We start from the raw sequence: 23,946 nt of genomic DNA, 5'->3' as shown, positions 1-23,946 counted from the left end.
CCCTTTGCCTTTGTACAATGGCACTATGCACGCATTCCGCCAATCCTCAGGCACCTCACCATGAATGATACATACATTAAATAACCTTACCAACCAGTCAACAATACAGTCACCTCCTTTTTTAATAAATTCCACTGCAATACCATCCAAACCTGCTGCCTTGCCGGCTTTCATCTTCCGCAAAGCTTTTACTACCTCTTCTCTGTTTACCTTAGATTTCTGTGTAAGCAAACAGTTTCAAAACGGCTTCAAATCTTTTTCTTTTTTAGAAAGTTGAAAAAAAAAAGTTAATCAATGATTATTTGTACTCAAAGTGTCTCAAAAAACAGAATCAGTCATCCAACCTCATCAAAATTACAAAGTAAAAGCTTAGTACATTGAGCAGCTTAACATTTTTAGCATGACGTTACGACCCCAGAGCATGATGGCACGACCTTTGAGCACAAAAGCACAATCACTAAGCACGATGTTACGATTCTTAATCAAGCCTTCTATGAGGAATTTCGTTAATACACACATATCACTGTTTTGAGCTCCTCTGAACATTGTAACTTTTTGAGTCAGAACATATCACTCTGATCTTCGCTCATTTACGGCACTTACACCAACTTTCTTCTTCCCTACTGAGTCCCCTCAGCTCCCAAGGGTAACGATGCCCCAGGCTCACTTATTACAGTCCTCAAGTTCTTGCACAGCTCTGTATTCTATAAGTGAAGGTCCAGGCCATTGACAGTTTCAGTGTCATGGTATTACCTCACTGAGCATCTACTCTCCTTCCAGTGTCTCCTGTCCAATACCTTTCTTTACAACTAGGCACTAATCATACTTCATATTAGCATAAGAAAATGAAGGGGTCAACCTAAGACTCACACATCCTCTTACAGCCAGAACTGTAAGTCTGTCTGTCTTCTCATTTTCAATCAGACAACGAAATTTATACCTCCTGAAAACCAAAGTCCAATTTCACCACTTGTGTTTTCCTGTTTTAGTCTTCTACATCCGGTCCCGAGCTCAGAGAAAACTTTATGATCCTCAGGGTGTTTGGAGTTGACGGTATGAAGGGCACTAGCAGTGTGAGAGAGGATTTCAAACTTTTCATGTTTTTTCTAACAGCTACAACTTGCTCCTTCGTAAAAGACAAGGATTTCCACTTCGCTAAAATTCTTCTATTACTTTTCCTCCTCACCCTTTACCTTTCAGTCATCGTAGCTATTCGTCCATCACTGGAGTTTTCGACTTAAAGAACATATGAATCTGTATTCAATTTCTTTTATTTTTGTGAGTGCAGACGATAAGGCAATCAACTCAGGTTTCTTAGAGGAAGGAAACCCAGTCCTGCTCACTCGCTCTGTCCCATGCCTGCTTCTAAATACTGTAAACACACTTTGAATACCTGATAGAGAGCAGTCTAGCCTGATGGCCATGTTGCAAGCGTTTCCGACCCGTCACCAGTGGAGACGTTCTTATGCGCCAAGAGGAACATGCTGTATATTGTGTCAATATAACACTGAAGAATGAATGAATGAACTCAGTCCTTCCTCTTTGGTGGATGGGACGGCAATACAAATAGAACTGGGAGTGATGGCCTATAGAGAGGTGGAGAGGGAGGGAGGTAGAGCCAGACATAAGTTGGTGATAGTGTGTTGCATTCTTCTGGCTGTGGGAACCAAGCCGCACAAACAAAAAGAACAAAAATAATACCTAGTGAACACCGGACACAAACAACAACGATTGAACACTACTCAATAAACACTGGAAACGCACAGACACACACACACACACACACACACACACACACACACACAAACAAACAACACAACACAAACCACTAAACATACACTGGACACAGAACCACAACACATACTACTCAACATACACTGGAGTCAAACAACTGGAACATAAACTACTAAACAAAGACTGAACACAAAACCACATCACAAACTGAAACCAAACATTGATCGCAAACTTTTTATCCGGCTACTACAACACTGAACACAACAACTCAACAAACACTGAACAAAAAAACGACTAAAACACAAACACTGTTCACCACACACCCAACACATACAACCACACCACAAACAATATCCGACAGACACTAGCTAGAGACAAACAACCCAAATACAAACACTAATCAACAAACACTGGACAAAGACAACCACACCAAAGACACTACTCAAGAAACACTAGACAAAATCACGAACGCTGAACACAAACAACCACAGCACTACACCACCCAACAAACACTGAGCACAAACAGCACCAATACAAAAATGATCAACAAATACCAGACACAAAGAGACACAGTAAACAGCTCGGCAGCAGAAGTACATAATTACAACACAAAACATTACATAATAAAAACAAATGGGCAAAGGAAGATATAGAATTGTGTTATACGTTATAAGTCCAAAACCTCAGCAAAACCCACACAGACACACTGTAGACATATAAAACATTACTAGGTAACGCTAAGCTATGCTAGATAACAATAAGTGATACTAAGTGATACTAGGTGATAATAAGCTATACTAGATGATAACAAGTGATACTAGGTGATAATAAGCTATACTAGGTGATAATAAGCTATACTAGGTGATAATAAGCTATACTAGGTGATAATAAGCTATACTAGGTGATAACAAGTGATACTAGGTGATAATAAGCTATACTAGGTGATAACAAGTGATACTAGGCGATAATAAGCTATACTAGGTGATAATAAGCTATACTAGGTGATAATAAGCTATACTAGGTGATAATAAGCTATACTAGGTGATAACAAGTGATACTAGGTGATAATAAGCTATACTAGGTGATAACAAGTGATACTAGGTGATAATAAGCTATACTAGGTGATAATAAGCTATACTAGGTGATAATAAGCTATACTAGGTGATAATAAGCTATACTAGGTGATAACAAGTGATACTAGGTGATAATAAGCTATACTAGGTGATAACAAGCTGATACTAGGCGATAATAAGCTATACTAGGTGATAACAAGCTGATACTAGGTGATAATAAGCTATACTAGGTGATAATAAGCTATACTAGGTGATAATAAGCTATACTAGGTGATAATAAGCTATACTAGGTGATAACAAGTGATACTAGGCGATAATAAGCTATACTAGGTGATAATAAGCTATACTAGGTGATAATAAGCTATACTAGGTGATAATAAGCTATACTAGGTGATAACAAGTGATACTAGGTGATAATAAGCTATACTAGGTGATAACAAGTGATACTAGGCGATAATAAGCTATACTAGGTGATAACAAGTGATACTAGGTGATAATAAGCTATACTAGGTGATAACAAGTGATACTAGGTGATAATAAGCTATACTAGGTGATAACAAGTGATGCTAGGTGATAATAAGCTATACTAGGTGATGATAAGTGATACTAGGTGATAATAAGCTATACTAGGTGATAATAAGCTATACTAGGTGATGATAAGTGATACTAGGTGATAATAAGCTATACTAGGTGATGATAAGTGATACTAGGTGATAATAAGCTATACTAGGTGATAATAAGCTATACTAGGTGATGATAAGTGATACTAGGTGATAATAAGCTATACTAGGTGATGATAAGTGATACTAGGTGATGATAAGCTATACTAGGTGATAGTAAGCTAGACTAGGTGATGATAAGCTATACTAGGTGATAGTAAGCTAGACTAGGTGATGATAAGCTATACTAGGTGATAGTAAGCTAGACTAGGTGATAGTAAGCGATACTAGGTGATAATAAGCGATACTAGGTGATAAAAGGAGCTACTAGGTGTAACACTAGGCGATGTAAAGAATGATAACGGTCAATATAAGGCGGGATATCAAGCGATATAAGGAGTAATAAGAGTCAATATAAGGCGGGATATCAAGCGATATAAGGAAGAAGTCAGAACTTACTTCTGCCTGGCTAGTGGGTCTAGCGAAGAAACGGGCGTGCTGTTGGAGAAATAGGCATTAAGTAACCCTGGTTTAAGGTTCATGTTTCCCTGATCATCTAAACAATAGTAAGAGGGAACCGATATAAGTGATGAAGAAGATAGTGGTAAACATGGATCACATACGTATTAGGGTAAATATAAAGGACGCGTGGCAGTAGTGCAGAAGATGTGGTGAGTCTGGGGTCAAGGGGGATGATTAGGTTAGGTTAGTCTGGGAAGGATGTAGGTTATCAAGACCTGTGGATGGGATGAGGCAAGTCAGGTTATGCTGGTTATGGAGGAAGAGGTAAGGGTCCAGGGGATGATGCCCCGCTGGTTGAGCTATGTATGTTATGTAGGGTATGGTTGTGTTGGGTTATGGTTCAGGGGTTGACGACCCTTGATAAGGTTAAATTAGGTGGGTGTATGGTTGGGTTAGGTAGGGATTTAGGGGATGAAGACCCACGATTAAGTTAAGTTAGGTTGGGTTAGATGGGGTGTGGTGGGGGGAAGGTAGGGTTCGGGAATGACGTCGCCCTGTTAGGTTAGGTTAGGTTAGGTTATACTTGGTATGTTTACGTTAGGGGATAGTTCAGAGCCTGAGGCCCTTGGTTAGGTCAGGTTAGGTTCGGGCAAGGTTGGGTTAGGTAAGAGTCCAAGGGATGATGTATCCCCCCCAAGTTAGGTTAACTTAGATTGGTCTGGGTTACGTTAAACTAGGTTAGGTTAGGTTAGGTGGTGGTTCTTGAGGTAAAGCCTCCAGGATACGTACTAAATTGACTAGTTTTTTCGCTATCTATCCAGTCCAACATCTTTTCCTGTGCACCAACACATTACGTGATATACAGATGTCTGAATCATGTTAATCTTTAGTTTCATTTTTGATTAGCGAGTGAAGCTCTAATGAAAATAAGGAAAAACTGCAATAACGTCCTTTATATTTACCTTCATTTGTAATAGACTGTAAGGATATATACACATGTAACAGATTTAGAATAATTAGACAGATTTCTGTTAATCAACTTGTAAGGCAATTATACATATTAGACAGACAGATACTTTCATAGATGCAAATTAGAAAGATAGATACTTAGACATGATACGTACAATTATGTTAGACAACATACAAGGCCAAAGTATAATTCATATTGTTATGATAATGAAGAGAAGATAAAACTTTTATACCGGAAGACATGTCCATGAAGCCAAAGCTGCTGTTGTGACAGGCAGGGTAAGTGAGAGGCGTGCTTGCGTCAAGCAGTGGGAAAGAGAGGCAAATAGGGGACTGGGTAAGAAGAGAGAGAGAGAGAGAGAGAGAGAGAGAGAGAGAGAGAGAGAGAGAGAGAGAGAGAGAGAGAGAGAGAGAGAGAGAGAGAGAGAGAGAGAGAGAGAAGGGGGATAATTTTAAAGGGATAAACTCCGACACTAAACATCTTATGCAGCTGTTTGCACGTGTAACATTCAAGTTCATGGACACAGGGAAGCAGTGACTAACACTACCCACGAGCGTCAGAGGAGGCTGGCTGGCACATCATCTTGGAAACGTAAATTAGCTCAGCCCGACCTAACTCATGACCTCCACTGCCTCCACAATCTGATATTTCTCCTCAACTCTGACTTCTTTAAGCAACCACACACTCAAATTTCTTATTCCTAACTTGGTTTTCGAAAGCAATATCAGCCAGAGATATTGTTTCTTACGGTACTTTGATAGAACATGTGGACTCCTTTAAAGTAGCCCGTGATGTCTCAAAAGTTATTCATTGTATGGTATAGGGTCTCCAGTCTCCCCTGTTTTCTTTAATAGATATCCTAATCTACTTTCATGCTGATGGTATATTTCTATATTTCTCCACTATTTTCAGTTTCTCTCTCTCTCTCTCTCTCTCTCTCTCTCTCTCTCTCTCTCTCTCTCTCTCTCTCTCTCTCTCTCTCTCTCTCTCTCTCTCTCTCTCTCTCTCTCTCTCTCTCTCTCTCTCTCTCTCTCTCTCTCTCTCTCTCTCTCTCTCTCTCTGTACATACGATCCCCTTCAACTACAACTTGGACACTCTGATTTGGATCACATTTTTCAGTAGGACAAACGTATTCTCGTTTAAGTTCAGCGCCCCTAATTCCCATCTACTTCCTATTTCTCGTTCTAAAACCCCACACGACTTCTCCTTCTACTTTGATGTTCCAATAATCTCAATACTTAACACAGAAAAAATACACTTGATATCACTGTAATATCTGATACATTTTTGGAACCCCAACATTACACAAATAGCTCAGTCACTTTCTGAAAATCTGGGAGTCTTGTGCAGTTATTTTGATGTTACAACGGGCTGACTCGATCGTTCTAACACCTGTTGGCTCTAGGTTCTGCGACGACGAGTCAAAAGTAATACGACTTAACAGTCCTCCCAGTATGATCTCTCCTTTTGCCCCACTTTCTATTCACAGTGATGTCGGTCCTACTTTTCCCAATGGACATTAGATATCTACCCCCGGGAGCTGGCTACTTGCGTGCTTCCTTCAGAAGCCAGGCCACACAGCACTTGCTAAGCCACAACGTTACATGATTACTGTGAGGCTATAGTGATCCAGGATGTGTCGTGTTGACTATTATTTCTTTTCCTAAAAGAACAATCTTTAAAGCTGTTAATCTTTGAAGATCGGTTAGACATTATCTTCTACGTTCTGCTCGTTTCAAAGAGGCAGTTTTCATCTCTTCAAAGACGTTAGTGCTATTGTATACTTTTTCTCTTCTTTGCTCCTTATCATTTCTTGTCATTCAGGGTCAGACCTATATGAGGGCTGCTCTCCTTGAATAGGGCCTGGCATGAAAAATAAAGAAATATATAATAGAGACAGATGGAAACTACTTCATCAATATGCGTCCACGATAAAAGTGAGAAGAGATCCATCTTGTGTCCAGACACGGGCGGGAGTCACATGATTTAAATATGAACACCTGAGACGATAAAAAGTAGATACAAGAGTGAAGTGAAGGTCGGCTGGAAACAAATTATCAAACAGTTTATCTATCATTCTATCATGACGCGCGACACAATACGAATCAATAAAACAGTTGCTTCCCTCCTTAACCCACTGAATTTGGGACGTTGTTATGATTTTACTGGATCTTTTTGATATGGAAGATTGATGATAAATCATGGGAAAACCTACGGTTCCTGGAAGAGTCAGAGCATTAATCACGGGAACTCCAGTGGTTCTAATATGATCAGAGGATTAATCAAGGAATATCTAAGATTTCCGGTAGAATCAGAGTATTAAGCACGGGGACACGCATGATTCCTGGTAGAACTAGAACATTAATCATGGGGACAGCAATGATTCCTGGTAGAAATAGTGTATCTCACTGTATATATGACAGGTCTCGAATTTAATGCGGATATTACTTACACAATAACACCATGCTTACAAGAGTCTCAGTAGATCTGATTATATGCACAGTATTTCCGTGATACATGGCAACTTTGGTTACAGGAAGGTGTTGACGGTAGATACGTGCTTCAAAATCTCTCATGTTGTCGTCGATCAGCAGAAAGGTGGCGATGTTAGGGAAATTGTGGGTCGAACATTTCCGCGCCAGCCGTCTTGGAAGACATACGTGCCAACTATGAGCTCCTGCACCTCAAGAATCCAGGTCGGAGTTAATATCAACCTTCTGTCTTATCTATTTGCCGCTTATTTTCCCTACATCTTTTGCAGGAGAAGTTTTGTGTTGTTCTAATTGTTCCTTGTTTATTATGCTTCACACCGTAATGCTGAAAAGTGCTGAAAACTGAGACGTACAGAGAATGGGGAATACTCAGGTCGCTTGAGCTGAGGTAAGACGGTACATCTTTGGGGAACACGGTACTTACCTACCTGAACTATAAGGAACACAGTCTGTGGTCATTGAGTCAATAAACCGGGACCCTACAGCTGAGGTCATACGCGAAGAACTAGTTTCATTTATCTATTCTCTCATCTCGTGTGCACCAGAAAGTGTGACGTCCAGTTTTTCAGCAATTGTATTGTGCCTTTAAGTTGCAGACTGTGCCAAAACAGACAGATCCCGCAGGAAAATCTTACTACAGATGTTGAATAAATGAATGCTCTACTGCACACAGGATATGTCATTCAGGAGATCGTCAAGATCAGTTTGCTGGGTGAGTCAGGGAGTGTATTGCCGACGTCAGAGAGCAGCACTGACATAATATCTTTTCTCTCCAAATCGAGTTAATCGATTTTTTCCAAACACTGTACTGCAGCGAGGTGCTAAGCCCCTCAAACATATGTTCTGTTACCAACTACGACACAAAAAATAACTTTCCTTCTCTGGATGATGTCGTGGACAACAACATGAGGTTAGGCTGGTCGGTCATTATATCATCCGAGATCAGCTGAGAGACTTTTGTGATCGGAATCCTTCCCACTGTAAACGGTTTTGCTTTCCAGGTACTACGGCAGACGAGGTAGCTGACACTGTTGGTGAGGTGCTTGTTGGCGATTTCTATTTATCGTGTAGACACCAACGACGTACTCAAGGAAAGATCAGAGGAACTTATGGGGAAATTACGTCAGCTTATTCATTGTTTTAGATACAAAAAATAGTAATGTGACAATTTCAGGAGTACTGCCTTGGAGTGAAACCAGGAACTTTTTCAGAAAGGCATGTAACCTCAATAACTAATCATTGAGCATTAGTTAATTAGAGGGAATTGAGTTTGCAAACTGGTGGCAGCAGTTTTACATGTGACTTGATATGTTCAGGAAGGAAAAACCTTCACTTGAATTACCTACGAGCTGAGCGTTCTGGCAGGTTCCTTAGTGGGTCTTCTCTTGCAGTCTGGGTCAAAAAACGCAGCCTATGTCGAGCTGGCTCATCCCCCTCCATATGTACGGTTGGCCACAGGTCACAGTCGTACATCAATTTATCCCACGTCACCACACGCACTATGTGAAACAACCCAGTTTTCAGAATCTGAGAAAATGCATCAGAAATAAATCATGAATGATTGGAGTCGCTGAATCTTGGTTATTTATTGAAAATAAAATTTTCTCTCCAACTTCCTAGTAGCAGGTTACACTTTTTTGACAGTGATAGGAAACATAAAGTGGGCGGTGGTGTCTTGCTCAAAGCTAAAGCTTATCTTGATGTGGTGCTAAAAAATATGTTGTAGCTTTTGCTAATATCAGCTCAAGCTTTTTGTAAGCTTAATCAGCTAGTCAGGAAATAACTAGGGTTAGTTTACAGGGCCCCAGCATTAACACAAGAGGCAGATGAAAGACTTAATGATACGTTTGCAGATATTTGTAATGAACAAGATTCGATTACACTGAAAGATGTTAGAATTTTGGTATAGAAGTAGGAAAAATCCTTTTCCAGTAACTTTGGGCATGGACTCACCTAATTTTGCTTTGTGTTCTAATAGAATTCGATGAGGACCCCACTCGTTTTAAATGATCAACAACAATTTCCTTTAGATTAAAACTGCAACCTTGTATTTACTGCTTGTCAAAATGATAGTCGTGAAATCTATTACATTTCAGATTTGCATGTTTTTGTAATCTTCGCATTGCATTTGACAGACAAATCTTGGACAATAGTCGGCGTGGAAAACTATAAGGACGTAGCCTGGAAAAGCTTCACTGACGCATTCCAAGTAGCAGAGGGAACTTACGAACCAGAACTTAGCAGACAGTCATTTTCCAAAGCTAAATCAAAATAGTGGAACTGTGAAATACAGAACTGGTTGTTTCCTGTGAGAGGTGCACATAAGGAAGTCAAAGAGACCAATAATCAACATGTTAAAGTAAATTCTGAAAAATTGTGTAAAAAATTAAGACATAAAAGTAAACGTCAGTGTGAGGTGTGAGTTGTTCAAAACAGCATAAGAAACCCGAAGGAATTTCACAGGTATGCTAGGTGCAAGCGAACCATTACCCAGTCAAATGTCTCATCTATTGCGGTAATCAGTGACTTGGCTCAAGACAATGAAACCGTAGCAAAGATTCAAAACAGATTTCTTATGATCCATATCCATCATTTAACTCGTGTCCTGGTTCCTATTCCATTGCTCGGCAAAACATTGTGCTACATAATAACATACAAGCTGAAGATATACTATTGCCACAGAATGAAATGAAAGTCAGTAAAGCGGTAGGCCCAGGTAAGTTGAATCTACATAAAATGGAAAGGAGAAAAATAAGCCCGTAACTGGCCTTTTCAGTAAGTCGCTTCCTAAGAGAAAGTTCCAGAAGACTGCAAAGGTGATAAATAAATTACAGCCCAGAAATCATCGCCAAATTGGTTTAACGTCGGAAGCTGGTAAACTTCTGCAAACTATTAATCAAGACAAGATTTTAAAGAATTTAAAGGACCACCCCGTGATGAACGATCCGCAACATGGCATCCACAGCTATATATATATATATATATATATATATATATATATATATATATATATATATATATATATATATATATATATATATATATATATATATATATATATATATATATATATATTTTATGGGTAGTTCCCCTTCAAACCTGCTTCCTCCTCTTACCAAAATCATCTCTGAGTTTCTGATATTTTTCACGATGTCAAACAGTTTCAAAGGAACCCAGAAGTAAGTTGCTATTTGAGTTCCTTTGTATGAGAGGATATGATACATCACTAGGGAAACGCTCGTCTTTATCAAAGGTCAGGAACAACAGACCGTAAAAGGTAAACCACACTTCCCTAATGAGAGGACACTAGGTTACAACGACAGCCACAGCATCAGCTGTACTTACCTCCTCTGGGTAGTGGTGGTGCTGCGCTGTGGTAACGGAACAACAAGACAACAAATATAACAGCAGCAGCGGCAGGAGCACCACGTGAAGTTGCAGGGACCACAGCCACCGCACACTCCTGCAAGGAAGATCGTAATACATAAGAACATAGCAACTATGATGGTACAAACATCGATAACACACACACACACACAAACACACACACACACACACACACACACACACACACACACACACACACACACACACACACACACGCACACACACACACACACACACACACACACACACTCACACAAACGCAATACACACACACACACACACACACACACACACACACACACACACACATATATACACTATATTATCATTATTTTGCTTTGTCGCAGTCTCCCGCGTTTGCGAGGTAGCGCAAGGAAACAGACGAAAGAAATGGCCCAACCCACCCCCATACACATGTATATACATACGTCCACACACGCAAATATACATACCCATACACCTCAACGTACACACATATATACACACACAGACACATGCATATATACACATGCACACAGTTCACACTGTCTGCCTTTATTCATTCCCATCGCCACCTCGCCACACATGGAATACCATCCCCCTCCCCCCTAATGTGCGCGAGGTAGCGCTAGGAAAAGACAACAAAGGCCCCATTCGTTCACACTCAGTCTCTAGCTGTCATGCAATAATGCCCGAAAACCACAGCCCCCTTTCCACATCCAGGCCCCACAAAACTTGCGCAAAAGATGCTTGTGGCAAGAGAAGCGTGGGAGGTTGGCAGATTAGAAAGGGTAGTGAGTGGTGGGATGAAAAAGTAAGATTATTAGTGAAAGAGAAGAGAGAGGCATTTGGACGATTTTTGCTGGGAAAAAATGCAAATGAGTGGTAGATGCATAAAAGAAAGAGGCAGAATGTCATGAGAAAGGTGCAAGAGGTGAAAAAGAGAGCAAATGAGAGTTGGGGTGAGAGAGTATCATTAAATTTTAGGAAGCATAAAAAGATGTTTTGGAAGGAGGTAAATAAAGTGCGTAAGACAAGGGAGCAAATGGGAACTTCAGTGAAGGGCGCAAATGGGGAGGTGATAACAAGTAGTAGTGATGTGAGAAGGAGATGGAGTGAGCATTTTGAAGGTTTGTTAAATGTGTTTGATGATAGAGTGGCAGATATAGGGTGTTTTGGTCGAGGTGGTGTGCAAAGTGAGAGGGTTAGGGAAAATGATTTGGTAAACAGAGAAGAGGTAGTAAAAGCTTTGCGGATGATGAAAGCCGGCAAGGCAGCAGGTTTGGATGGTATTGCAGTGGAATTTATTAAAAAAGGGGGTGAAAGTATTGTTGACTGGTTGGTAAGGTTGGTTAACGTATGTATCATTCGTGGTGAGATGCCTGAGGATTAGCGGAATGCTTGCATAATGCCATTGGACAAAGGCAAAGGGGATAAGAGTGAGTGCTCAAATTACAGAGTTATAAGTTTGTTGAGTATTCCTGGTAAATTATATGGGAGGGTATTGATTGAGAGGGTGAAGGCATGTACAGGCACTCGGATTGGGGAAGAGCAGTGTGGTTTCAGAAGTCGAGGAGGATGTGTGGATCATGTGTTTGCTTTGAAGAATGTATGTGAGAAATACTTAGAAAAGCAAATGGATTTGTATGTACCATTTATGGATCTGGAGAAGGCATTTGATAGAGTTGATAGAGATGCTCTGTGGAAGGTACTAAGAATATATGGTGTGGGAGGCGAGTTGTTAGAAGCAGATAGAAGTTTTTATCGAGGATTTATGGCATGTGTACGTGTAGGGAGAGAGGAAAGTGATTGGTTCCCAGTGAATGTAGGTTTGCGGCAGGGGTGTGTGATGTCTCCATGGTTGTTTAATTTGTTTATGGATGGGGTTGTTAGGGAGGTGAACGCACGAGTTTTGGAAATAGGTGCAATTATGCAGTCTGTTGTGGATGAGAGAGCTTGGGAAGTGTTAGGTGTTTTCGCTGATGATACAGCGCTGGTGCCTGATTCATGTGAGAAACTGCAGAAGCTGGTGACTGAGTTTGGTAAAGTGTGTGAAAGAAGAAAGTTAAGAGTAAATGTGAATAAGAGCAAGGTTATTAGGTACAGTAGGGTTGAGGGTCAAGTCAATTGAGAGATAAGTTTGAATGGAGAAAAACTGGAGGAAGTAAAGTGTTTTAGATATCTGGGAGTGGATCTGGCAGCGGATGGAGCCATGGAAGCGGAGGTGAAGCATAGGGTGGGGGAGGAGGAGAAAATTCTGGGAGCCTTGAAGAATGTTTGGAAGTCGAGAACATTATCTCGGAAAGCAAAAATGGGTATGTTTGAAGGAATAGTGGTTCCAACAATGTTGTATGGTTGCGAGGCGTGGGCTATGGATAGATTTGTGCGCAGGAGGGTGGATGTGCTGGAAATGAGATGTTTGAGGACAGTATGTGGTGTGAGGTGGTTTGATCGAGTAAGTAATGTAAGGGTAAGAGACATGTGTGGAAATAAAAAGAGTGTGGTCGAGAGAGCAGAAGAGGGTGTTTTGAAATGGTTTGGTCACACGGAGAGAGTGAATGAGGAAAGATTGACCAAGAGGATATATGTGTCAGAGGTGGAGGGAACGAGGAGAAGTGGGAGACTAAATTGGAGGTGGAAAGATGAAGTGAAAAAGATTTTGAGCGATCGGGGCCTGAACATGCAGGAGGGTGAAAGGCGTGCAAGGAATAGAGTGAATTGGAACGATGTGGTATACTGGGGTCGACGTGCTGTCAATGAATTGAACCAGGGCATGTGAAGCGTCTGGGGTAAACCATGGAAAGTTCTGTGGGGCCTGGATGTGGAAAGGGAGCTGTGGTTTCAGTGCATTATTACATGACAGCTAGAGACTGAGTGTGAACGAATGAGGCCTTTGTTGTCTTTTCCTAGCGCAACCTCACACCCATGAGGGGGGAGGAGGTTGTTATTCCATGTGTGGCGAGATGGCGATGGGAACAAATAAAGGCAGACAGTATGAATTATGTACATGTGTATATATGTATATGTCTGTGTGTGTATATATATGTGTATATTGAGATGTATAGGTATGTATATTTGCGTGTGTGGACGTGTATGTATATACATGAGTATCTATATACACATGTGGGTTGGGCCATTTTTTCGTCTTTCCTTGCGCTACCTCGCTAACGCGGGAGACAGCGACAAAGCAAAATGAATAAATGAATAAATAATGTATATATATATATATATATATATATATATATATATATATATATATATATATATATATATATATATATACATGTATATATAAGTATATATATATATATATATATATATATATATATATATATATATATATATATATATATATATATATATATATATATATATATATATATATATATATATATATATACATATATATATATACATATATATATATATATATATATATATATATATATATATATATATATATATATATATATATATATTTTTTTTTTTTAACTTTCTAAAATGGGAAACAGAAGAAGGAGTCACGCGGGGAGTGCTCATCCTCCTCGAAGGCTCAGATTGGGGTGCCTAAATGTGTGTGGATGTAACCAAGATGTGAAAAAAGGAGAGATAGGTAGTATGTTTGAGGAAAGGAGCCTGGATGTTTTGTCTCTGAGTGAAACGAAGCTCAAGGGTAAAGGGGAAGAGTGGTTTGGGAATGTCTTGGGAGTAAAGTCAGGGGTTAGTGAGAAGACAAGAGCAAGGGAAGGAGTAGCAATACTCCTGAAACAGGAGTTGTGGGAGTATGTGATAGAATGTAAGAAAGTAAATTCTCGATTAACATGGGTAAAACTGAAAGTTGATGGAGAGAGATGGGTGATTATTGGTGCATATGCACCTGGGCATGAGAAGAAAGATCATGAGAGGCAAGTGTTTTGGGAGCAGCTGAATGAATGTGTTAGTGGTTTTGATGCACGAGACCGGGTTATAGTGATGGGTGATTTCAATGCAAAGGTGAGTAATGTGGCAGTTGAGGGAATAATTGGTATACATGGGGTGTTCAGTGTTGTAAATGGAAATGGTGAAGAGCTTGTAGATTTATGTGATGAAAAAGGACTGATGATTGGGAATACCTGGTTTAAAAAGCGAGATATACATAAGTATACTTATGTAAGTAGGAGAGATGGCCAGAGAGCGTTATTGGATTACGTGTTAATTGACAGGCGTGCGAAAGAGAGACTTTTGGATGTTAATGTGCTGAGAGGTGCAACTGGAGGGATATCTGATCATTATCTTGTGGAGGCTAAGGTGAAGATTTGTATGGGTTTTCAGAAAAGAAGAGTGAATGTTGGGGTGAAGAGGGTGGTGAGAGTAAGTGAGCTTGGGAAGGAGACTTGTGTGAGGAAGTACCAGGAGAGACTGAGTACAGAATGGAAAAAGGTGAGAACAATGGAAGTAAGGGGAGTGGGGGAGGAATGGGATGTATTTAGGGAATCAGTGATGGATTGCGCAAAAGATGCTTGTGGCATGAGAAGAGTGGGAGGTGGGTTGATTAGAAAGGGTAGTGAGTGGTGGGATGAAGAAGTAAGAGTATTAGTGAAAGAGAAGAGAGAGGCATTTGGACGATTTTTGCAGGGAAAAAATGAAATTGAGTGGGAGATGTATAAATGAAAGAGACAGGAGGTCAAGAGAAAGGTGCAAGAGGTGAAAAAAGGGCAAATGAGAGTTGGGGTGAGAGAGTATCATTAAATTTTAGGGAGAATAAAAAGATGTTCTGGAAGGAGGTAAATAGAGTGTGTAAGACAAGGGAGCAAATGGGAACTTCAGTGAAGGGCGCAAATGGGGAGGTGATAACAAGTAGGGGTGATGTGAGAAGGAGATGGAGTGAGTATTTTGAAGGTTTGTTGAATGTGTTTGATGATAGAGTGGCAGATATAGGGTGTTTTGGTCGAGGTGGTGTGCAAAGTGAGAGGGTTAGGGAAAATGATTTGGTAAACAGAGAAGAGGTAGTAAAAGCTTTGCGGAAGATGAAAGCCGGCAAGGCAGCAGGTTTGGATGGTATTGCAGTGGAATTTATTAAGAAAGGGGGTGACTGTATTGTTGACTGGTTGGTAAGGTTATTTAATGTATGTATGACTCATGGTGAGGTGCCTGAGGATTGGCGGAATGCGTGCATAGTGCCATTGTACAAAGGCAAAGGGGATAAGAGTGAGTGCTCAAATTACAGAGGTATAAGTTTATTGAGTATTCCTGGTAAATTATATTGGAGGATATTGATTGAGAGGGTGAAGGCATGTACAGAGCATCAGATTGGGGAAGAGCAGTGTGGTTTCAGAAGTGGTAGAGGATGTGTGGATCAGGTGTTTGCTTTGAAGAATGTATGTGAGAAATACTTAGAAAAGCAAATGGATTTGTATGTAGCATTTATGGATCTGGAGAAGGCATATGATAGAGTTGATAGAGATGCTCTGTGGAAGGTATTAAGAAGATATGATGTGGGAGGCAAGTTGTTAGAAGCAGTGAAAAGTTTTTATCGAGTATGTAAGGCATGTGTACGTGTAGGAAGAGAGGAAAGTGAATGTAGGTTTGCGGCAGGGGTGTGTGATGTCTCCATGGTTGTTTAATTTGTTTATGGATGGGGTGGTTAGGGAGGTGAATGCAAGGGTTTTGGAAAGAGGGGCAAGTATGAAGTCTGTTGGGGATGAGAGAGCTTGGGAAGTGAGTCAGTTGTTGTTCGCTGATGATACAGCGCTGGTGGCTGATTCATGTGAGAAACTGCAGAGGCTGGTGAGTGAGTTTAGTAAAGTGTGTGAAAGAAGAAAGTTAAGAGTAAATGTGAATAAGAGCAAGGTAATTAGGTACAGTAGGGTTGAGGGTCAAGTCAATTGGGAGGTGAGTTTGAATGGAGAAAAACTGGAGGAAGTGAAGTGTTTTAGATATCTGGGAGTGGATCTGGCAGCGGATGGAACCATGGAAGCGGAAGTGGATCATAGGGTGGGGGAGGGGGCGAAAATTCTGGGAGCCTTGAAGAATGTGTGGAAGTCGAGAACATTATCTCGGAAAGCAAAAATGGGTATGTTTGAAGGAATAGTTGTTCCAACAATGTTATATGGTTGCGAGGCGTGGGCTATGGATAGAGTTGTGCGCAGGAGGATGGATGTGCTGGAAATGAGATGTTTGAGGACAATGTGTGGTGGTGTGAGGTGGTTTGATCGAGTAAGTAACGTAAGGGTAAGAGAGATGTGTGGAAATAAAAAAGAGCGTGGTTGAGAGAGCAGAAGAGGGTGTTTTGAAATGGTTCGGGCACATGGAGAGAATGAGTGAGGAAAGATTGACCAAGAGAATATATGTGTCGGAGGTGGAGGGAACGTGGAGAAAAGGGAGACTAAATTGGAGGTGGAAAGATGGAGTGAAAAAGATTTTGTGTGATCGGGGCCTGAACATGCAGGAGGGTGAAAGGAGGGCAAGGAATAGAGTGAATTGGAGCGATGTGGTATACCGGGGTTGACGTGCTGTCAGTGGATTGAATCAAGGCATGTGAAGCGTCTGGGGTAAACCATGGAAAGCTGTGTAGGTATGTATATTTCCGTGTGTGGACGTATGTATATACATGTGTATGGGGGTGGGTTGGGCCATTTCTTTCGTCTGTTTCCTTGCGCTACCTCGTAAACGCGGGAGACAGCGACAAAGCAAAAAAAAAGAAAAAAAAAAAAATATATATATATATATATATATATATATATATATATATATATATATATATATATATATATATATATATATATATACTGATATATACATATATATATATATATATATATATATATATATATATATATATATATATATATATATATATATATATATATATATATATATATATATGAGAAATACTTAGAAAAAGAGATGGATTTGTATGCAGCATTTATGGATCTAGAGAAGGCATATGATAGAGTTGACAGAGATGCTTTGTGGAAGGTATTAAGAATATCTGGTGTGGGAGGTAAGTTGCTAGAAGCAGTGAAAAGTTTTTATCAAGGATGCAAGGCATATGCTCGAGGAGGAAGAGAGGAAAGTGACTGGTTCCCAGTGAATGTCGGTTTGCGGTAGGAGTGCCTGATTCTATGGTTGTTTAATTTGTTTATGTATTTGGTTGTTAGGGATGTGAATATAAGAGTTTTGGAGAGAGGGGCAAGTATGCAGTTTGTTGTGGATGAGAGGACTTGGGAAGTGAGTCAGTTCCTGTTCGCTGATGATGCAGCACTGGTGACTCTGGTGAGAAACTGCAGAAGTTGATGACTGAGTTTGATAAAGCGTGTAAAAGAAGAAAGCTCAAAGTAAATCTGAATAAGAGCAAGGTAATTAGGTCCCGTAGGGTTGAGGGAGAGATTGATTAGGAGGTAAGTTTGAATGGGAAAAACTTGGAGGAATTGAAGTGTTTTCGATATCTGGGAGTGGATTGAAGCGGAAGTGAGTTACAGGGTGGGGGAGGGGGCGAAGGTTCTGGGAGCGTCGAAGAATGTGTGGAACGCGATAGCGTTATCTCGGAGAGCAAAAATGGGTATGTTTAAAGGAATAATAGTTCCAACAAGGTTATATGGTTGCGAGGCATGGGCGATAGATAGGGTTGTGCGGAGGAAGGTGGATGCCTTGGAAATGAAATATTTGAGGACAGTAAGTGGTGTGAGGTGGTTTGATCCAGTAATAAATGAAAAGGTAAGAGAGATGTGTGGTAATAAAAAGAGTGTGGATGAGACAGCAGAAGAGGGTGTATTGAAATGGTTTGGTCACATGGAGAGAATGAGTGAGGAAAGATTGACAAAGAGAATATATGTGTCAGAGTTGGAGGTAACGAGGAGAATCAGGAGACCAAATTGGAGGTGGAAGGATGGAGTGAAAAACATTTTGAGCGATCGGGGCCTGAACATGCAATAGGGTGAAAGGCGTGCAAGGGATAGAGTGAATTGGAACGATGTGGTATACCGGGGTCGACGTGCTGTCAATGGATTGAACCAGGGCATGTGAAGCGTCTGGGGTAAACCATGGAAAGTTCTGTGGGGCCTGGAAGTGGAAAGGGAGCTGTGGTTTCGGTGCATTATTACATGACAGCTAGAGACTGAGTGTGAACGAATGGGGTTTTTGGTGTCTTTTCCTAGCGCTACCTCGCACACATGAGGGGGGAGGGGGTTGTTATTCCATGTGTGGCGGGGTGGCGATCAGAACAAATAAAGGCAGACAGTATGAATTATGTACATTGTATATATGTATATGTCTGTGTGTGTATATATATATGTGTACATTGAGATGTATAGGTATGTATATTTGCGTGTGTGGACGTGTATGTATATACATGTGTATGTGGGCGGGTTGGGCCATTTTTTCGTCTGTTTCCTTGCGCTACCTCGCTAACGCGGGAGACAGCGACAAAGCAAAATAAAATATAAATAAATGAATATATATATATATATATATATATATATATATATATATATATATATATATATATATATATATATATATATATATATATATGTATGTCAGAAATACTTAGAAAAACAAATGGATTTGTATGTAGCATTTATGGATCTGGAGAAGGCATATGGTAGAGTTGAGAGAGATGCTCTGTGGAAAGTTTTAAGAATATATGGTGTGGGAGGCAAGTTGTTAGAGGCAGTGAAAAGTTTTTATCGAGGATGCACGGCATGTGTACGTGTAGGAAGAGAGGAAAGTGATTGGTTCTCAGTGAATGTACATTTGCGGCAGGGGTGTGTGATGTCTCCATGGTTGTTTAATTTGTTTATGGATGGGGTTGTTAGGGAGGTGAATGCAAGAGTTTTGGAAAGAGGGGCAAGTATGCAGTCTGTTGTGGATGAGAGAGCTTGGGAGGTGAGTCAGTTGTTGTTCGCTGATGATACAGCGCTGGTGGCTGATTCATGTAAGAAACTGCAGAAGCTGGTGACTGAGTTTGGTAAAGTGTGTGAAAGAAGGAAGTTAAGAGTAAATGTGAATAAGAGCAAGGTTATTAGGTACAGTAGGGTTGAGGGTCAAGTCAGTTGGGAGGTAAGTTTGAATGGAGAAAAACTAGGAGGAAGTAAAGTGGTTTAGAAATCTGGGAGTGGATCTGGCAGCGGATGGATCCATGGAAGCGGAGGTGAATCATAGGGTGGGGGAGGGGGCGAAAATTCTGGGGGCATTGAAGAATGTGTGGAAGTCGAGAACATTATCTTGGAAAGCAAAAATGGGTATGTTTAAGGACAATATGTGGTGTGAGGTGGTTTGATCGAGTAAGTAATGTAAGGGTAAGAGAGATGTGTGGAAATAAAAAGAGTGTGGTCGAGAGAACAGAAGAGGGTGTTTTGAAATGGTTTGGTCACATGGAGAGAATGAGTGAGGAAAGATTGACCAAGAGGATATATGTGTCGGAGGTGGAGGGAACGAGGAGAAGTGGGAGACAAAATTGGAGGTGGAAAGATGGAGTGAAAAAGATTTTGAGTGATCGGGGCCTGAACATGCAGGAGGATGAAAGGCGTGCAAGGAATAGAGTGAATTGGAACGATGTGGTATACCGGGGTCGACGTGCTGTCAATGGATTGAACCAGGGCATGTGAAGCGTCTGGGGTAAACCATGGAAAGTTCTGTGGGGCCTGGATGTGGAAAGGGAGCTGTGGTTTCGGTGCATTATTACATGACAGCTAGAGACTGAGTGTGAACGAATGGGGCCTTTGATGTCTTTTCCTAGCGCTACCTCGCACACATGAGGGGGGAGGGGGTTGTTATCCCATGTGTGGCGAGGTGGCGATGGGAACAAATAAAGGCAGAAAGTATGAATTGTGTACATGTGTATATATGTATATGTCTGTGTGTGTACATATATGTGTACATTGAGATGTATAGGTATGTATATTTGCGTGTGTGGACGTGTATGTATATACATGTGTATGTGGGCGGGTTGGGCCATTCTTTCGTCTGTTTCCTTGCGCTACCTCGCTAACGCGGGAGACAGCGACAAGGCAAAATAAAAAAAAAAACATATATATATATATATATATATATATATATATATATATATATATATATATATATATATATATATATATATATATATATATATATATATATATTTTTTTTTATACTATTCGCCATTTCCCGCGATAGCGAGGTAGCGTTAAGAAGAGAGGACTGGGCCTTTGAGGGAGTATCCTCACCTGACCCCCTTCTCTGTTCCTTCTTTTGGAAAAAAAAAAAATATATATATATAACTATATTTTTCATATGTATATATATGTATGTGTGTGTGTGTGTATATGTGCGTATGTATGTGTATGTGTGTGTATGTCTATATACATATATATATGTATATTATCCCTGGGGATATATACATATATATATGTATATTATCCCTGGGGATAGGGGTGAAAGAATACTTCCCACGTATTCCTCGCGTGTCGTAGAAAGCGACTAGAGGGGACGGGAGCGGGGGGCCAGAAATCCTCCCCTCCTTGTATTAACTTTCTAAAATGGGAAACAGAAGAAGGAGTCACGCGGGGAGTGCTCATCCTCCTCGAAGGCTCAGAGTGGGGTGCCTAAATGTGTGTGGATGTAACCAAGATGTGAAAAAAGGAGAAATAGGTAGTATGTTTGAGGAAAGGAACCTGGATGTTTTGGCTCTGAGTGAAATGAAGCTCAACGGTAAAGGGGAAGAATGGTTTGGGAATGTCTGGGGAGTAAAGTCAGGGGTTAGTGAGAGGACAAGAGCAAGGGAAGGAGTAGCAATACTCCTGAAACAGGAGTTGTGGGAGTATGTGATAGAATGTAAGAAAGTAAATTCTCGATTAATATGGGTAAAACTGAAAGTTGATGGAGAGAGGTGGGTGATTATTGGTGCATATGCACCCGGGCATGAGAAGAAAGATCATGAGAGGCAAGTGTTTTGGGAGCAGCTGAATGACTGTGTTAGTGGTTTTGATGCACGAGACCGGGTTATAGTGATGGGTGATTTGAATGCAAAGGTGAGTAATGTGGCAGTTGAGGGAATAATTGGTATACATGGGGTGTTCAGTGTTGTAAATGGAAATGGTGAAGAGCTTGTAGATTTATGTGCTGAAAAAGGACTGGTGATTGGGAATACCTAGTTTAAAAAGCGAGATATACATAAGTATACTTATGTAAGTAGGAGAGATGGCCAGAGAGCGTTATTGGATTACGTGTTAATTGACAGGCGTGCGAAAGAGAGACTTTTGGATGTTAATGTGCTGAGAGGTGCAACTGGAGGGATGTCTGATCATTATCTTGTGGAGGCTAAGGTGAAGATTTGTATGGGTTTTCAGAAAAGAAGAGTGAATGTTGGGGTGAAGAGGGTGGTGAGAGTAAGTGAGCTTGGGAAGGAGACCTGTGTGAGGAAGTACCAGGAGAGACTGAGTACAGAATGGAAAAAGGTGAGAACAATGGAAGTAACGGGAGTGGGGGAGGAATGGGATGTATTTAGGGAATCAGTGATGGATTGCGCAAAAGATGCTTGTGGCATGAGAAGAGTGGGAGGTGGGTTGATTAGAAAGGGTAGTGAGTGGTGGGATGAAGAAGTAAGAGTATTAGTGAAAGAGAAGAGAGAGGCATTTGGACGATTTTTGCAGGGAAAAAATGCAATTGAGTGGGAGATGTATAAAAGAAAGAGACAGGAGGTCAAGAGAAAGGTGCAAGAGGTGAAAAAAAGGGCAAATGAGAGTTGGGGTGAGAGAGTATCATTAAATTTTAGGGAGAATAAAAAGACGTTCTGGAAGGAGGTAAATAAAGTGTGTAAGACAAGGGAGCAAATGGGAACTTCAGTGAAGGGCGCAAATGGGGAGGTGATAACAAGTAGTGGTGATGTGAGAAGGAGATGGAGTGAGTATTTTGAAGGTTTGTTGAATGTGTTTGATGATAGAGTGGCAGATATAGGGTGTTTTGGTCGAGGTGGTGTGCAAAGTGAGAGGGTTAGGGAAAATGATTTGGTAAACAGAGAAGAGGTTGTGAAAGCTTTGCGGAAGATGAAAGCCGGCAAGGCAGCAGGTTTGGATGGTATTGCAGTGGAATTTATTAAAAAAGGGGGTGACTGTATTGTTGACTGGTTGGTAAGGTTATTTAATGTATGTATGACTCATGGTGAGGTGCCTGAGGATTGGCGGAATGCGTGCATAGTGCCATTGTACAAAGGCAAAGGGGATAAGAGTGAGTGCTCAAATTACAGAGGTATAAGTTTGTTGAGTATTCCTGGTAAATTATATGGGAGGGTATTAATTGAGAGGGTGAAGGCATGTACAGAGCATCAGATTGGGGAAGAGCAGTGTGGTTTCAGAAGTGGTAGAGGATGTGTGGATAAGGTGTTTGCTTTGAAGAATGTATGTGAAAAATACTTAGAAAAGCAAATGGATTTGTATGTAGCATTTATGGATCTGGAGAAGGCATATGATAGAGTTGATAGAGATGCTCTGTGGAAGGTATTAAGAATATATGGTGTGGGAGGAAAGTTGTTAGAAGCAGTGAAAAGTTTTTATCGAGGATGTAAGGCATGTGTACGTGTAGGGAGAGAGGAAAGTGATTGGTTCTCAGTGAATGTAGGTTTACGGCAGGGGTGTGTGATGTCTCCATGGTTGTTTAATTTGTTTATGGATGGGGTTGTTAGGGAGGTAAATGCAAGAGTTTTGGAAAGAGGGGCAAGTACGAAGTCTGTTGGGGATGAGAGAGCTTGGGAAGTGAGTCAGTTGTTGTTCGCTGATGATACAGCGCTGGTGGCTGATTCATGTGAGAAACTGCAGAAGCTGGTGACTGAGTTTGGTAAAGTGTGTGGAAGAAGAAAGTTAAGAGTAAATGTGAATTAGAGCAAGGTAATTAGGTACAGTAGGGTTGAGGGTCAAGTCAATTGGGAGGTGAGTTTGAATGGAGAAAAACTGGAGGAAGTGAAGTGTTTTAGATATCTGGGAGTGGATCTGGCAGCGGATGGAACCATGGAAGCGGAAGTGGATCATAGGGTGGGGGAGGGGGCGAAAATTCTGGGGGCCTTGAAGAATGTGTGGAAGTCGAGAACATTATCTCGGAAAGCGAAAATGGGTATGTTTGAAGGAATAGTAGTTCCAACAATGTTGTATGGTTGCGAGGCGTGGGCTATGGATAGAGTTGTGCGCAGGAGGATGGATGTGCTGGAAATGAGATGTTTGAGGACAATGTGTGGTGTGAG

General features: G+C 40.8%; 1 protein-coding gene across 1 annotated transcript in view; it reads right to left on the bottom strand.

Moving 5' to 3' along the window:
• The window catches only part of LOC139753252 (thrombospondin type-1 domain-containing protein 4-like), a 685,046-nt gene that overhangs the window by 652,679 nt on the left and 8,421 nt on the right, over positions 1-23,946 (bottom strand). Inside the window, exons 3-4 of the mRNA XM_071669508.1 lie at positions 10,737-10,854; positions 3,926-3,964 (exon numbers count right to left, since the gene is read on the bottom strand). Of these exons, the coding sequence (XP_071525609.1) occupies positions 3,926-3,964; positions 10,737-10,854 (157 nt within the window). The remainder of the gene's footprint in view (positions 1-3,925; positions 3,965-10,736; positions 10,855-23,946) is intronic.

Source organism: Panulirus ornatus, chromosome 2, assembly GCF_036320965.1.
Source record: "Panulirus ornatus isolate Po-2019 chromosome 2, ASM3632096v1, whole genome shotgun sequence".
NCBI classification, from domain to species: Eukaryota; Metazoa; Arthropoda; class Malacostraca; order Decapoda; family Palinuridae; genus Panulirus; species Panulirus ornatus.
Note: the sequence above shows the minus strand (reverse complement) of the source record. Positions and strands in the feature narration are given on the sequence as shown.